Source organism: Lissotriton helveticus, chromosome 10 (assembly GCF_964261635.1).
Source record: "Lissotriton helveticus chromosome 10, aLisHel1.1, whole genome shotgun sequence".
In the NCBI taxonomy this organism is placed as follows: Eukaryota; Metazoa; Chordata; class Amphibia; order Caudata; family Salamandridae; genus Lissotriton; species Lissotriton helveticus.
Genome location: NC_136071.1, coordinates 1,148,630,487 through 1,148,648,026, shown reverse-complemented (window position 1 = coordinate 1,148,648,026; position 17,540 = coordinate 1,148,630,487). Strand labels below are relative to the sequence as shown.

Genomic DNA, 17,540 nt, shown 5'->3' with positions numbered 1-17,540 from the left:
GGTTGCCCACTATCGCCCCTACTTTTTAACCTATACATTGAGCCGTTGGCAAATCTGTTAAGGGGAAATGAAAAAATACTCCCATTTAAACACCAGGAATGGTCTAGAAAAGTGGCATTATACGCCGACGATCTAATGATTTTTACCAATGATTATCAGTCCTCTATACCCGAAATCAAAATCACTTTGGAGAATTTTGGGAAAGTTTCAGGTTACCTGGTTAATCACTCCAAAACTGAAATCATGGCTTGGAACTCAATTCTTCCCAGTCCAGATACTAAGAAGGAAATTAAATATCTAGGAATTACAATAGTTCACGATCTGGAAAAAATACCACAAATAAATCTAAAAAGAGTGGCAGAGGAAACAAGAAAACTTTTAAAGACCTGGACCAGCCTCCCATTAAGTTTTATAGGGAGATCAAATATCGTAAAAATGTCTATTTTACCCAAATATACCTACCTTTTCAACACAATCCCCTTAGAAGTTAAAAAGAATACTCTGAAAAAATTACAAGGAGAAATTGCAAGCTTTATCTGGGCATCTAAGGGAACCAGAATATCGTGGAAGAAAATCAGAAGAAGAAAAGAACAAGGAGGTATAGCTAGCCCTGATCTGTGGGAATACTATAGAGCCTTTTCATTTAAAAATATAAGACCATTGTTGAGAGCTCATCAATATTACCCTGAATATCTCCAAGCAATGACCATGAAAACCGACCACTTCCTGTATAAATTTGGCCACCCAAAATTTTTCAAAAAGGTTAAATTGAAGATTCTGAAGGACGCGGCCAGAATATGGGCTCAGGTCAGAGGGACTCTAAACATCTCATACTATAGCCCTCTGGCTCCCATATGGGACTCCCCAGGCACCCCAGACTGTCTGAAAGATAGCCTGGCAAAACCGCTAAAATTATCAAACATCGAGCACTGGGGCCAGTTACTAACTGGAACATCACTAATTTCATGGGAGGACCTTCAAACCAAGACCAACTTTACTATCTCCAAATTTAAATACTACCAGCTTTCCAGTTGGGCAAATACCCTTACAAAGCAGGAAAATGATACCGAAGAACTGGAGAAAGAAATGCAGAAAGTTCTTCCCATAGAAAAAGAGATAGCCAGATGGTATTGGGCATTAATAACATCAAATGAGGAAGATGCCCTGATTGCAGAACTAATTTGGGGGAAGAACCTCCAAATTCTAAATCTCGAAGAGGTGTGGCTCAAATCAATTGAGAAATGTTGGGCTACATTAAAATCAGCGGCCTTAAAAAGGAATCACATCTTCACGATTCATAGAGCCTACTGGACTCCTAAAAAACTGTCCAAATTCAAGGGAGCCCAAATCAGGAAATGCCCGAAATGTGGTGAGGAGAAGGCAGACGATATTCACATCTTTAAAGAGTGCCCATCCCTTGAAGAGTTCTGGTACGATGTGGGTAAGAATTTAACTTCAGTCCTCCAACAGCAAATAACTGTAAGTACCTCTCTTGTACTTTTTGGGATTGATAGTAATATGGGAGCGGGCAAGCTAACAAAAGAGCAAGAAGATCTAGTTTTTGTACTGATCCTTCTCGCAAGAAGGGAGATTTGTATTAAATGGGTTGGTCCAGTATCTCCAACGATCGGGGAATGGATGAATTCGGTCATAAAAATAAACAAACTAGATAGAAGGGAAAAGCATACGAAAAGAAATAACTTTTGGGGAATTTGGGAAAATCACTTTAACCCTAATTAATGGTCGAGATGGAATGATGAAATGATGATCCTATGATTAAGCGATGGTCAAATCTGTTGATGGGTATAATACTCATCGAGTAGTCAATGGTGGCTAGCTCTCCCCGACTAACGAAAAAACAGACAAGTTACATATGTGTTGGTTCCAAAGGGGAGTCCTCTGCAATACCATCGGTAGGGAAACTCCCCTAGCATACTCGCGTTTTGGGGCAGTGCTGGTACACTCATTGAGAGGCTTGAACCCCTAGGATTCCCAAACAAAACATAAAAATCGCAATATGAGGATTAAAAAAAAATAAATAAAAAAAAAAAATTCACAACTGGCTCGTAAATAAAGCAAGCTTGTCAGCGATGACTTTGAAAGGAAAATATTTCTAAGCGTAATGACTGTCCTTGGAAATGGAAACAACTGAACGTTTACGCTGTCAATAGTTTCAGTGCAAAGTTTATCTTCGCATCTGACTGGGATCACATTAATATTGCAACGTACACCTTTCATTTGTTGCATTTGCTGGTTGTACTCGTAGCAATAGAATCATTGTTTTCCATAGTTTTGTGGCTGATATGTGCGGTAGTACTGTTGTTTTGCAGATGTTATTTGGTTTGTAAATAAATTGAGAATAAAGTTGCGTTTTACAATGTGAGGAATGGGTCAATGGCATAAGAAACAGACGTGTTCACAATTATATGTTATTGTAATAAATATTAATATATATATAGAAATGTGTTTTGTATTTTGTATGTGCTAGTTAGTCATTTATTTTCTTAAATGGTTGCTCCATCTTCAACATGTGAGGTGTATTTAACTTCATCTGGGCTACACAATAAACTCTTGGAACCGAAGTGGTTATCTTTTGGGCTTTACATTTTGCATTGTTTATCCAAGCAGAAATTAAGATTCCCAATTCAAGTGCCCCATCTATAAAGTTAAAATAGGGTGCATTTCAAAAAGTTAAAAAGTGGAGTTTTTTTTGTTTTTTTTTAAGTCGTGTTGTATTTATGTTTTGGCTGCTATAGGGAAATAATGTGGCCAACTGAACTTACTGAAATCAGTATTGGAACTCGTGAGTTCTGAAAGAGATGTAGGAAAGTCTGTGTTATCCAGCTCACAGCTAATGGTAGTGATTACAGACTGAAATACATTGAAATATTGGTTGAAAGGGGTGAAATCCCACTTCAAATAATAATCACAATTCTTGTCAGGGTGGCCCACAAAAGTCACTAAATAAACCTGTGCTTAACCCTCTGGTAGGATGCCACAAAAGCAGTCAGATTAACTGAGAGGCAATGCATAAAGTATTTATGCAGCATACAAACAGTAAGAGTGAAAACACAACTCAGGCATAATCCCAAACCAGATTTTTTTAAAATAGAGTACATTTTAATAAATGAAATTACACCGAAATTACAAAATCCAATTAGTAGAACCAGAGCTGTGTTTTTTTAAAAGTTCAGGGTTTATAAAATAACACCAAAAAACACTAAGCACCAACTGGGGGTATCTGGTTACCCCACACCAGGACAAGTCAAAAGTTCAGGCCGGCCACGATGGAGCACCGGCTGGGTACGGGGCCAAGTTTGGCCCGCTGAGAGTTATATCTTCTTACTTTGGTGCAGTGCTACGATGCAAGGCTCTGAAAATAAATTTAAATCTGATTTTACCATTAAAGAGTATTTTAAATTATGATAAAAAAAGCCCTCTAGCTGTTCCCAAACTGAATTTAGCACTTATTGAATATTATAAGGTAAACCAGTCTTTGGGAGGCTAGCCGTGTGACAGTTAAGAAAAACTTTGTGGGTTTTTCACTGCCAGGACATGTTAAACATGCACTATGAATGTCCTATATTTTGAATACCATTCACCCTGCCCTATGAGCTGTTAGGGCCTAGTATAGAGGCAACTTGTAAGAATTAGTAAGGAAGGGTTAAGCTGAAAAAAGTTTTTTTTTGCCATATTTAAAGGGCAGTTTAAAACTACACACAGGCTGAAAGGGCAGGCAGTAGACATGTTTTGCAGTGATAGTATAGTGGATGGTACAATGTGGGATGTGTATTTTGTATCTATGTGGTAGTAGGGATGTCGAGTGCCAATTGTAGTGAGCAGAATGTGCTGTTGGTGCACGTCAAATGTATTTTTGTGCTGTGGGCTTCGCCAACACTGACTTTAGGTCAATGTTTCATTTGGAGTTTGTTGACTTTGCAGTACACTCTCTTGTACTACCCAATTTTATCTGTGGCAAGTGTGTACATTTTAGGCGACCATGTCAAAGTGTTTTCTTTAATGTTAGTGATCATCGGAACATGTATTCTGTTTTTAACCAACATTACTTCTGGGGAAGGAGAGAGTTCAGTGTGCCAGCGATCTGTCTCTTTGGTAGATGTCTTTGCTTTCAACTAAATTCAGGTTTGGTTTGAAGCTCACTCTCATATTTCTTTGTCTCTTTATTTAACACAGTATAATGTTTGCTGTGTGTCTATATGTGGGAGGGATTAAATTTGAGAGTACCGGGGTCTGTTCTTTGCCTACAATGACTTTGTAAATGTGACTTTTCATGTGAAGATCTGAGTATGTCCCTTTTTAGAATTTAAAATAACTTTTGCTGTGTGTGTGCGGGCATGTATACAATACTTGTGATGTGCTGGCGCTAGACCGTCACCATATCAAATGTTAATGATCATGTATCATGTTTTTAAAAACACACATTGTTGGAAAGTGGATTATTAGTAGTAATAAGTAGTGACGTACCACTATCAATAAGGCCACAACACAATAAAAGGTTCAGTTATGGTCTCAATATTTTACTCCCTTGTTCAACCCTTGGTAGCTTTAAACAAGCAGGGAGGCGTAACTTAGGAGACAGGTGTATAAAGCGTTTGAAAACACAAATACATTAAATAAGTAAGAGACAACACCAAATAGAAATCTAACTCCAATTTATAGAAATGAAATATATTTTTATGAACAAATAGACACCAAAATGACAAAAATCCAATGTAGGGAATCGGAGATATACATTTTTAAAGAATAAACACTTTCTAGTGCTTAAAAACAGATAGCGCCGCTTTGTGACATCTAGTCGTGCTTGACCGGGACAAAGTCAAAGTTTTAGGCCAACTGCAATGGAGCCCTGGTTGGATACACTTAGCGGGAGGCCTCAATCAAAATGTTACCTTCACATTTAGTCGTTTTCCTAGAGTTTTTTCCCTCAACGTAAAGCAAGGCACTTTCTGAGGCCAGATTTGTTGCAGGTTTGCCGGCTTGACTTTCTGTGAGGTCCCGGTCAAATCCTGGATGTCTGGAGCTTATCAGTGAGATGAACCTGAAGTCCAGGCCGGGCCACGGTTGAAGATAGCCGGCTTGACTCTCGAAGTCGGGCCGGTCACCTTATGGAGCTTTTTCCCAGAGTTGCTCCAAACTTCTCGAGGTCTGTCCAGCTGGCCTACTTGCAGATTGAAAGTGTCCAAACTCCAATTCAAAGGTCTGGAATCTCCTAGATCGTCCCAGGGATGTCTGGACTACAATGCCCATAATGCACCAGGCCAAATCCCTAAACGTCCACTGGACGCACTCCAGGATGGGGACTCTTGGTGGAGATGATGCAGGTCAACTCCTTAGACTTTCAGAGTCAAGCAAAGTCCTTCTGGTGCGGAGTCCCACAGAACACAGAAGGTGCCGTCTTGGTGAGTGCAGTCCTCTCGGTACCGGCCAGGAAGTCAGCAGAGCAGTCCTTCTTGTTTCTTCAGGCAGCAGATCTGAGAGCTATGCAACTCTCCCATATTATTCTATGGTTTCTGGGCATCAAGCAGGGGGGCACCCGACCAGTGGGATGCAGGGTGCCACCCAGGCGTAGGAGCTGTATCAGTGTAACCCAAGCTACTGGGATAGGTAAATTCCCCTAAACACTCTCTTTCCAACCGTATCCCTAATCTAATTACAAAGGCTCATATGAGGCTGAAAAAACAAGATGTAGGGGGTGGGCCTGTGCTGTCCTAAAGTGACATCTCCATTTGAAGACTAGTTTGGCTACTCCTCACCCCCTTCTGCCATCCGCTCTGTAGCTTGTACTTCTCTGCCCACAGAAAACTGATTGTGTGCTTTAAAAGGACACTTCACACCTCATCAGGCAGCACGGCACAGCCTGGGAGCAGACTGGCCAATCAGGAGAGAGCAGATGGAAAGCTGGACTTTGGCTCACAAAAAAGAATATTTAATGACTGCTTTGCTGTAATAGGTATTACAAATCCAACAATGGCAAGTGGTTGGATTTATCTGAACTATTAATTTTATATCTTGAAGTCATTTTTTTTACATGGCTGCTAACAATATTTATTTTAAAATAAAATATTACGATGTTAGCCTATGGAGCTGTTTACTACAATGGGGGGAAACAACATTGGCAGTGTTTGCACCAGGGCTTATAAAATATATTTTATAATTTCCCTGCTTATAGTTACAAGTCACCCTACTGCTGGGCCCCTAGGGAATACCTTAGGGGTGACGTATATGCACATATAAGGTAATTTGAGACTTTGGAGGTACCTTTAAATCCAAAGTCGAATTTGCATATAATGTAATTTTAAAGACAGTTTGAAAAGCGGGGCTACCTTTAAAATGGCAGCAGGCAACGCAGCAGTGCACACACTGGTACAGAAAATCTACTAGGCCTCTAAACCTCCTTGCCCTATTATGTACTGGGGACTTGTAGGTAAGTTGAATCCCCCTAGCCCTATTTTCTACTAGGGACTTACTGGGTCTGCCAATGACAATTGTAATTAGACCATATACCTTTAAAGCAGAAAACTGGGTCTGGGTCTGGTAAGCAGAGCCCAGAGCACAGTCAGGGTCAGTTACCATCAGTACCAAGTTAAAAATGGGAGTGATCAGGGCAAAAAGGATTACCTTCTCACACACATACACTGATCTAGTGCCTTGGCACCATCATCACTCTCTGGACTTTCAAATAATGTATCTGTTGTTTCTAAACATCTGCAGACATGCACAGCACTACTGCATGCAAACAGGACACTCCCATGACTGCTTGTATGTCAAAAATGGTTGGACAAAAATTCACAAAACTGAGAAAAGATATCCTGTGATGGAAAGGCTGCTGTGACATTATAGCTGTAGAAGACGATAAAAGCCATTAAAGGCCCGCTCCTAAGCCCACCTATAATAAAGAAGTAGGACTCTCTAATTGCCGGTATTGCCAGCTACGTCAAGTGGTGAGGCAATTAAAACAGCCCGTCCTTCTTTACCCTGACCAGTGTACATATCCTAGTGAGGCAGGGGCAGGGGAGATCTAGAAGGTGCAGATTAGGACATAGTGATGTTGAAAGCAGTGGGCCTAAACCAGCATTAATAGCCCACTGTAGCTCTATTGTCTTTGAATGAGCTGTCAGTTTTCCAATCCTCAAACTAAATTTGGTGCACTTTTGAACTCATTCACAGATAAAAATTACCGATGCCAAAACTTATTTTTGGAAATGTCACAAATTTGCAGACCCCCAGCACCCTGTACTACTTTAGAATCCTTTCATCAATCTGGAACTTCACTTTGAATGCTGTTCTCCACCAAGTATGGGGCAAATTGCTCAGGGAATGTCAAAGTTATCAAGAGTGCAAAAATGGCAATTTTCCATGGCGCGATCTGTCAACCTTAAGGACAGGAGACTCATTTGGCTTTATGTGGATACGATCGTTAAAGGGATCACTAACCTATACAAATTTTCAGAAAAAATGTCAGTCGCTGGTCACATGATAGGAACCCCTAGTAAAATGTACGTTCAGACGACTGCAACATATCTAACAAAGGTTACCGAAACACTACTCATTCGTTTGAAGACGGAGCCATGATCATATCTGCCAGGTATGCAAGGAAGACGTGTTAGCTCCATATATAGAAAAATCATACAGTTATTGTCAGAGATGTCACTAGGGGAATGATGTATGAAATTAACTAAAATTCGAAATAACATAGTTTTTAATTGTTCATACTATAGTTTACATCATAGTTCTTACCTGTAACAACTTGACTTTGTCTTTTGCAGAATTCTTATTTGGTAAAATTAACTTCCCAACTGTGTAAACACCATTTTCCTGCCATGAAAAATATTAATGTGTTAAACAAACAAGAAATACAACCACAGTTCAAGTACATACTCTGCACCATGTCAATCCTTAGTTAGAACATGGCATGAAAGATTCTTGTCTGTGTATTCACTCATCACTCATCACTCTTCAAATCAGTCACATATGAGAAGGTTCTCTGTATTGTGAAGGCCACAAAGAGTTCCAGCATGATGGCCTAGCTATCTAACCAGTTCGGGTTCCAAGCCCATCCCACCTGTGAAGCACACCAAGTTCTCAAATCTAGGACCCTAATCTGCTGAACGTTGAGGCACCACTGCTGCGTTCTGTGGTAAATACAAGATTAATGTCATTTAAAAAAATATATTTTCACCCTGCCCTTTCCAAAGAGTTTGGTAGTCATAAAATATATATGATCTACTTTGAAGGGCTGGGAAGAAAAATAAAATGAAGTTTAGATAGGTGCTTTCAAATGATAGAGTAAGTGATATATCATTTTTAAGACTTGCTGGCTTGCTGACTTGCTGGCTTTTTCGAAATTTTTAGTTCATGCTGCAAAATGGACCATTTTGCCCACTCTTTCGCAACATTTTTTGTGGCAGTAGAAACTTCACAACTCCTGGAGGGCCTAGAGGTGTGGCGGTTGGCTTGCTTGGCACACCATGAAGTACTTAAACAGTTAATGGGTGTCTTATCAAAACTTAAAGAATTTTAGTAACTTTTATGAAAATTGTGATAAATTACACTAGTTGGCCCAATTTATTTTTACATTTTATTCAGTGAGAACCGTTCCTCACAGATAGTAAATCTCTCTCGTTGATGCTAATTCAGGCTGTGTATTTAAACCCCTCGCCCCTGCTTCCGGCCCAAGGTAAGAAACTCCAATGGTTTAGCATTCTTCTGATATACTGCTTTGTTGATACGCTTTTTCTTTTAATGGATCTTTTACATCATAGAGTTTGGGTGGTGAAAGCATGAGCGCCAAGAGTGATGTGTCAAATCATTTGAAGTTCAATTTTGCCATGTTTCATAACTTATCTACAATATATTGTAATATTTCGAAAAATAGTGATTCAGATACACAACTCTGCAGTTTTTCATATAAAAAACTCTACTAGAGTCAATTTTGTGCAGAACTTGGGATGTTTTAGATGTAAATTATTTTGATTGCATTTGTAAAGCATAACAAGCAATTCATTTCAATAGCCACATCCTCGTACCTACTACAAAGAATAACAAATATATTTGTGTGCAGCTTTTCTAATTGAGACATGGTCCACTGTACCTGGACTATTTGGTGGGCATTCGTATCATTGAGGACCAGTTCAGTTAGCGCAGCACAGCAGGCTGGAGAGAAAGAAGCAGAAATAAATTCATGTTCATGCACACATGCATGGCTAAAATATTCAAATTTCATGTACCGACAGTGTCAATAATACATTAATACAATGAATGGCTTTTATGACCACCCACAGCATTTTATTTATGTCTTATTCATCAAGCTCCATAGGTACTAATTTGGACACTGATTTAGTGTTTGGCGGAGAGGGTAGTCGGTCGCAGTAGAGATGAAGTACCCCCGCGCCAAACCGTCGGTCCAGTTCTCATTTAGAGGCAGGTGGACTGAAAGTATGTTGACGACAGAGCCTACTCCGGCTCCGTCTAAGACATACTCCTCCGATGGCCCAACAGAGTACAGGCCGTCGGATGTTAGGCATCTGACCACCTTCCCTATTCAGATTTGGCGTTGGATAGCCTTTTTTTGCTGTTCATTACCATCAGGTAAAACCTGGCAGTGCAGGGCAGTAACAACTAAATGAATAACTAATACCTGCCACAGCAAGGTAGAAAACTCCCATGGTGTGAGGGCCATTCGGGTTAAAATTTTCAATAACAAGCTCCCAATGTGAGAGTATGTTTTTGAAAAATGTAAATTTGACAGAGATCCACCATGTTTGAGGGAGCTGTCCGTCAAACATTTACACCATTGACAGGAACCACCGTAATGCCAATTCTTGTCAGTGTTGAGAGTTGCACACTTGGCTGGAGTACAACTCAAGATTTTTCATGTAGAGGTCCCTCTGGAGGGGGGAGTATCCTCTGCCTGTCAAACTCAAAATTAGCCCCCTTGGTTTGTAAATGTTACATTATTAGAACAGTGGGTGTATTTCAAACAAAGGATATTAAAACCAGGAACATTTTTACTATCTGTATTATCATCTTAAACTCAAGACTATGAAAATAGAATTTCAATTAAATTACTCCAGCTCCCTAGTCTGTGAGAGTACTGCTGTTCATTGATGACCCTGTACAGCACTGAGATGCCTTACATCTAGGTTATCATAATACAAATCCCAGATACATATAAGGCTTAAAACTTTTAACATGGGTGACTGCAAACTAGCTATCATCAAACCACAACATTCCTAGGATTCATACTTGAAAAGAGACTTAATCTACACAATGACACACATAATATTTGCAGAGCTGTGCAATTCCAGTTACTGTTACTTATAGGGTAAAACCTTACATACAGGAACACAATGTCAGTATAGTTCTGCAGTCCTTAGTCTTTCCAACAGTAGACCAAGGGTCCTCACTGTTTACCTGTGGCACTTGAGCTTGTGGGTGTGAGGGACCAATGCGCCCAAATTGTGACTGTCTCTGACAGCCAAATCAGATGACAGAGACCCATTTTCCGCTCTTGCATAAGAGCCCATGCAAACATTTGACTGTTTCCCCCTGTTCTTATCACGCTTCAATGCCTCCAGGTCAAGGATTAGATGCATCTACAAAATGTGATGTGCTGTGAACAGAATGTAATGCATTGTCTATCGCTAATGTCTGCGGAAAAACAAAAGAGGGAGTGAAGAGGTGCAATAAGTTGTTAACTCAGCTGCCAGGACTACCCATTGTATAAGGCATTGGGTCCATTTTAGAACCATTGTCTAAATTTGCTGATGCATTTCTGCACCCCCTTCTACAACAAACAGACATCTATCTCAAGGACACAAAAGATGTCCTGAGGCTCTTACACGACATGAGCTTTGACCCAACAAATAAATTACTTATGGGCTTGGATGTAGTGAGCCTCTACACTAGCCTACCTCATGATGAGACTTTGCACATCATAGAAGATGTACCCTTCGAGAATGACTGGGAGTACCAGACCCCACGCAACATAATAACGGACTGTTGCAAAATGGCTCTTACCAAAAACTTTTTTCAATACAAAAACACACTCTACCTCTAGAAGCACTAGACCAGCATGGGCAGAACATTTGCCCGTAGTATAGCCAGTCTATATGTCCATCACCTGGAGTCACATATAATTCTAAACCGTAGTAACCCTTTCCAAGGACACATCAGGGTATGGAAGTGTTACATCGATGACATCGGCATCATCTGGAATGGCGATGAAGAAACGGCCAACAGATTCATGAATTGGTTAAATCAGCAGAATCAGTTCCTCAAACTCACTAATACCATCTTGAACAAGGAACTCGTATTTCTGGACCTCAACATCTTCCCTAAAGATGTTGGCTTGGTAACTACAACACACTTCAAAGCAACAGCTAAAAAAAGGCCTCCTTCTTTATGACAGCTTGCATCCCCGACACTTGCGGGATAATCTCCCTTATGGTCAGTTGCTATGACTGAGCAGAAACTGTTCTGATCTTAAGGATTTCAAAGCCCAAGCAGAAGAACTGCGGAAAAAAATGGTGGAAAGAAACTACTGGACCAAAGCGGTGGAGAGCGCCTTAAAATGCGCTAGGAACAACAACAGGGACGCTGTACTGGAAACTACACCGCAGTAATTCAAAGAAGACAGACCGATCTGCATAACAACGTATAATACATGTTCCAATCGAGTAACCAAAATAATAAACCAGTACTGAACACCTGTGATTGACGCTGAACATCCTGTGATTCTGGGCAAAGCACTTAATCTCCCCTTGCCTAACAAAAATGAATGTGTGCCCTCATGTAACGTAACTGGTGCTATGTAAAGCGCTCTGATACCCGATTCGGTTGCGGGTCAAGTTCGCGCTACATAAAACTCTGCCAAAAAAAAAAGCACTGGCGCACGCTAAACTGTGGGCATCTGAACTTCTCCAAACCTATATACTCTCACAGAAAAGGGAAAAGTGTGCGTGACTTAGGTGTACATACAAGACCGCTGGAATTGACAGATAGTGTAGTATCAGACACTCTTCTTCCACGACTAAAAGATCATGATCCCTGTTGACATTGTAGTGTATGCCATCTAACCAGAATGAGTAAGAGCATTACCTTCAACAATAACACAAAGTGGTAACAATGCAGATTCACTACCTGCAACAGGAAACACGTGATCTACATGATCACCTGCCCGTGCGATCTCCACTATATCGGGGTGACCACATGCCCTGTGAAAGTATGCATCTGCGAACACAGGAGCAATGTGAACTGTAAAAAAGCAACAACAAAAATGTCAACACACTACTTAGAAACCAACCATACTAGACCTACAGTGGTCAGTCATTGAACAAATGGACTCAGAAGCCACATTGTTCGGAAAGGAACAGCGTGGGTCTTCCGTCTGGGCCTAAAGGGCCTAAAGGATGACACACCATGGGGGCAAATTAAGTAGGTTATGCACTTTTTGCCATCTATAAGCAATCATTAGCCAGACAACCACTATAATATATCCTTTGTATGAAAGTCAAATGGCTCCTCATGATACCCATTTTTAAGTGTAATACTGATCTCATGTTATTTTTGTCAATAGCTTTTTTTAGAACTGTTCTATTATTTATGCCTCATATTTTAATTTTCATTTCCCACTTTCTTGGTCATAACAGACTTATCCAAGTGCATCCGCGAACTCCTACTTGCTAATAATAACAATCAACCAGGAAGTTTTGCCGTACCGGGCGGCCATTTTGTGAAATCAGCATTCTAACTGCACAGCCTAGGCTCCTCTTAGAATAAGAAGTTAGTCATCATTAGTCAGAACGCGACTATATTGTTTCCTTTATAGGAACGTCAAATGGCTCCGCATGATACTTGTTTTTGAGTGTTTTAATGATCACATGCGTTTTCTGCCAAACACCTTTTTAATTTTGTCTCATAATTCAATTTTCATTTCCCACTTTGTTGGTCATACCAGACCAGTCCGAGTGCACCCAAGAACTCCTATTTGCAAATAACAACCAACCAGGAAGTTTTGCCATATCGAGGTGGCCATTTTGTGAAATCATCGCTCTAGCTACACAGCCTAGGCTCCACTTAGGACAGGAAGTTAGTCATACCCAAGGTCGGCGGCCATCTTTGAGGTCAGCATTCTAGCATCTGGATTAACATGCATGCTGACTGCAGAACTCACCGGATACATAAACCGGCGTCCGAAAACACTCCTTGTTCATCAGAGCCACGGGCAGGCAGTGTTTTGGGTGAGAGAGCAGGTTTGACGAAGTGAGTACGGCATAGCCGACACCCCGGGCAGCATATCCAGACATTTTACAGGTTTTTTTTATCATGTCCTTACTGAATCCTTCCTTTACCCACAGTGTTTGACTACAAGCGCTCTGCCCCTCCCGTGTTGAAGCTCATGGGGTCCTAATTAGGCACCCTAAGTGTACGTTACCTATTAGTTTTTTTTTAAAGATTTTGTCACATCGTGTTTTCTCTCCTATATAGATAACTACAGGTACACTGCACTTATGCATCAAAAACTGCACCGATCTCTGGCAAATGAAAACTCATTTAGAGTGTGTGTTTCTCGTTATATGTATTGTAATTTCTTGTAGGTCTCGAACAGAACAACAAAAGGGGCAGCACAACACGCACGCCAAAATAACAATGAACGGTCATGTATGGAGTGAAAAATATATCACTACTTGATCTTTCACGAGTGTGGCGATTTATTTTTTTAGTATATTAGAGTATATACTAAGATCAATAACTATGTTCTTCTATCCTTCCCGATCGTTTTTTAAGGAGAATGCCAAGTAGGTAGAAATTAATGTATGTTGACCTAGATGCGCCTTCGACATTGATCAGGCTGACCACATAAGGAAAACAGTTAGAGTGGCACAAGGGATCAATATCTTTGGTCCTGAAGAGAAGCTTAGGGGTAGCCTTTGAAACATGTAGACCTGCGAGGAGACTGCCCATTACAGCACTTCTTCCTCCATTTCGCCATTTTTATTAATACCTGCTACAGGGAGTATTAAAGTTTAGTTTTCCAGGCAGCCAGGTATTTTTTAACTCACTTATTTCCTGACCCTTCCACTCTCACATCAAAAACATAATATCACTTCCCTAGTAAGCGCTCCCAAAAAATCTAAATCATTCGAGATTCCTTCAAGGGCATCCTGAGCCCCCGACCCCTTCCACCCTTGTGATGGGCCCTCCTCTCACACAGTTCCCTCCAATTCCTTTGGAAACATCTTTGGAGATTATGAAAGCCCTCAAGTCAGGCTCACCCTGTGACCCATGCCCAGCTAAAGTGCTGGCTTCCATAGCCGGGATTATCAATCCAGCTGCAAATTTGATCCTCAACACTTCCTTGGAGAATGGGCAGGTGCCGGATAGAAGGAAGAAGGCAAAAATTCTCCCTCTATTAGAAAAGCCTTTGGCCGAACCTTTGATAGCCTCTAACTACACACCAATATCTTTACTTCCCTTCTTCGTTAAAGTCTTGGAAAAATATGTGAATTTAGTCACCACAGAGTATGTGGAAGTCAACCACAGGCTTCACCATAGTCAGTCTGGCTTCAGAGCTAACTTTAGTACAGAAACAGCTCTACTGGAAGTCTCTGAGGTTATCAAGGAGACAATAGATAAAGGAGGCAAGGCAGTGCTGATGCTGTTGGACCTATACGTGGCCTTTCATACCGTGCCTGATGACCGGTTCCTGCAGAGACTTCAGGAGTGCGGGCTCGCCGGCACAGTACTCAAGTGGTTTTCTACTTTCCGGCAAGACCGTCAGCAAATGATTTGGTCACCGCCCTTTGCTGCCCCCATAACCCCCATGAAGGTAGGGGTTTCACAGGGCTCGATTCTGAGCCTGACACTCTTCAACTTCTATATGGTCCCCCTCGCGCATCTAGCAGAGGCTTATGGCGCGACAATAGTATTATAAGCAGATGATACTCAAATGCTGTTTACCTGTGACAAGGGCACTGATTGTAGAGGAGATATAATCAACATCTGCCTGTCAGAGGTGTCCTCCTGGCTATAACTGAACCAATTAAAGTGTAATTCTGAGAAATCTGAGATCATTTTCTCTGATACTTCCCCCTGTGAGGTGTGGTGCCAATGGTGGCCTTTGGACATACCCCCCTTGTTACCCCAGTAAGGACAGTCAAGAACTTAGGGGTCAAGCTGGATAATAATGTATCTATGAATGCTCAGATCCAAACAGTGGTACAAAAGGGGGTGGTGATGGACGGAGCATCTGAACCAATCAAACACTCAGACCCAGTCAACAGATCTGGGTTTAATCCATCACTGTTCTTTAGCCCACTCTGCCACCCCAGTTCAGACATGGCCATATGCAAATCAGTCTGACCCTGTGCCTCATGCGAACAGTCCAGCCCGAACTGCCAAGCCATACCTTCCCTGGACCGGATTCAAGCTTCCTAGGACCGGTTTCTGGAATTACAGCTGTCTTCAGCCAGGCTTGCTTGAATCCAGTGGCAAAGTGAGCAAGGGACTCACGTCTGAGCATACCCTGCCAACTTATGGCAAACAAAGCGGTACAAAAGGTGGTGGTGATGGACGGAGCATCTGAACCAATCAAACACTCACACCCAGTCAACAGATCTGGGTTTAATCCATCACCGTTCTTTAGCCCACTGTGCCATCCCAGTTCAGACATGGCCATATGCAAATCAGTCTGACCCTGTGCCTCATGGGAACAGTCCAGCCCGAACTGCCAAGCCATGCCTTCCCTGGACCGGATTCAAGCTTCCTAGGACCGGTTTCTGGCATGTATGCATACATGCTGGTCCTCTTTGGTGTCATCAGCTGGTCCTCTTTGGTGTCATCAGAAGGACTACTCCCTTGATGGCCCTGTCAGGTGTTGAGGATTTGGAGCACCAAATCCTCTAGGCCTCACACTGTGTCACCTATGAGCTGCCATTATACAATAGGATGGTGTTGCAAGATAATGCACTCCAAGAGATGATAAAGGAATGCGAGAATTCTAAGGTGAGAGACGTGTATTCTATATGGCTGGGCGGGAGCTGTGCTATGGAAGGAAGGGGCAGTTGTGTTGGGTCAGGGTGTCACAGTCATCTTTGTTGCTCCTACAACAGTTGAAAGTAGAATTGAGCATTTGAATAGTAAGGTGTTTCAAATTCCCAAACCAGAGACTTTGACTGTGTATTATTAACTCCTTCACTGTCAAATGTACACACATTCCTGTGCCAGGGATTTTCTTCAAATATTTGATGTTAGGTTGTTCAAACACTTCCCATGGCTTGTAATGCATCCACATAAACTGTATGGGGTTTTGGGCACATTCTGCGCTATTTGCTAGAGTAAAATGTACCGCTAAGTAAAGAAATGTTGCCTTGAAGACCATGAATGTGGCAAAGTAAAAAACTATGAGGGTTCTCTTAGGGGCTGCGAGTTGCATAATTATGATCTATAGGAGTATATCAGAAATTATGGCAAATCACGCTGAAAACGGTGCATTATTTAGTTGATGATAGTGAGGTACTGGGTTTTTCAGAACCGGTACCGAACCGGTAACCCAGTGGTGTCAGGGTACACACCCAAAGACCTCGAGTACTTTCCTGATTTAGACCACAGAAACTCAGAGTCTTCTAGGTGAAGTCAAGGATCGATTTTATTGGCTGCAAGCAAGTAACAGGCGTCCTAGAAGTACAACAACACGGTGTGTATATTCTCAGGAGACTGCTCAATCTTACAAAGTCAGGCTTCTCCTTTTATACGAAATATTGTGCTTTAGGCAAACATTCTACACATTTTAGTATACCATTCACATGTTTTCACTACAAAGGAAAAGCAGAGTCATGATGACAAGCCCACTTCACAGTTCGTTCAGCCCACAGTAAATTATCCGGCAAGGCCCAGCATTTCCATCAGATACCGGTGGACCCCCAATAAAAACGGGCACCTCCTCATCATAAAGCAAGTGGGAGAGAAAAGAACAGGGACAGGTGTGAGCAAGATTAGGCAGGGTGTGTGTGCGATGAAAAGGGTTTATGGCATGTTGTGCCTTGATGCTATCTCGTTCGGCCACTGGGAGAGGAACTGACCAAACAGGTTTGGCCTTGGGCGATGGTTCCAGCTTGCCCAGGTCGCAGAAAAGTCAATTAAGGTGTGCGTGTCCTTTGGAATCAAATTTGGCTTAATTTGTCTGCCTATGTGAGGGCAACTCACAAAATGGCTGCCGTACACAAAATGGAAGCCAAGGGTTCAGGACGAAAATGACGATTTCGAGGTGAAATCGTCACTCGAATATGACGCAAATGCTTGTACATAGTGTACTAGCCATTCTCGGTCTTTTGATATCAAATTTGTTATGCTACGACAACGTTTTTTACACGAGTCCAGAATTTTCAGAACCACAAACCCTCCTTTTGCCCTTACATAGGCAATTTAACCTAATCTCATGCTAATCTGAGTCCAGGTCTATATTCCTAAAGTCATTGAGATGTTGCTGTAACATCATTCTAGTACTTAGTTCGTCTCTT

General features: G+C 41.6%; 1 protein-coding gene across 3 annotated transcripts in view; it reads right to left on the bottom strand.

Moving 5' to 3' along the window:
- The window catches only part of NEK10 (NIMA related kinase 10), a 1,104,115-nt gene that overhangs the window by 682,012 nt on the left and 404,563 nt on the right, over positions 1-17,540 (bottom strand). For all 3 annotated transcript variants that reach the window (XR_013601712.1, XM_078663960.1, XM_078663961.1), the window contains exons 14-15: positions 9,113-9,174; positions 7,759-7,836 (exon numbers count right to left, since the gene is read on the bottom strand). Coding sequence is in view for 2 of the 3 variants with exons in the window: in XM_078663960.1 (XP_078520086.1) it covers positions 7,759-7,836; positions 9,113-9,174 (140 nt within the window). In the remaining variant the exon portion in view is untranslated. The remainder of the gene's footprint in view (positions 1-7,758; positions 7,837-9,112; positions 9,175-17,540) is intronic.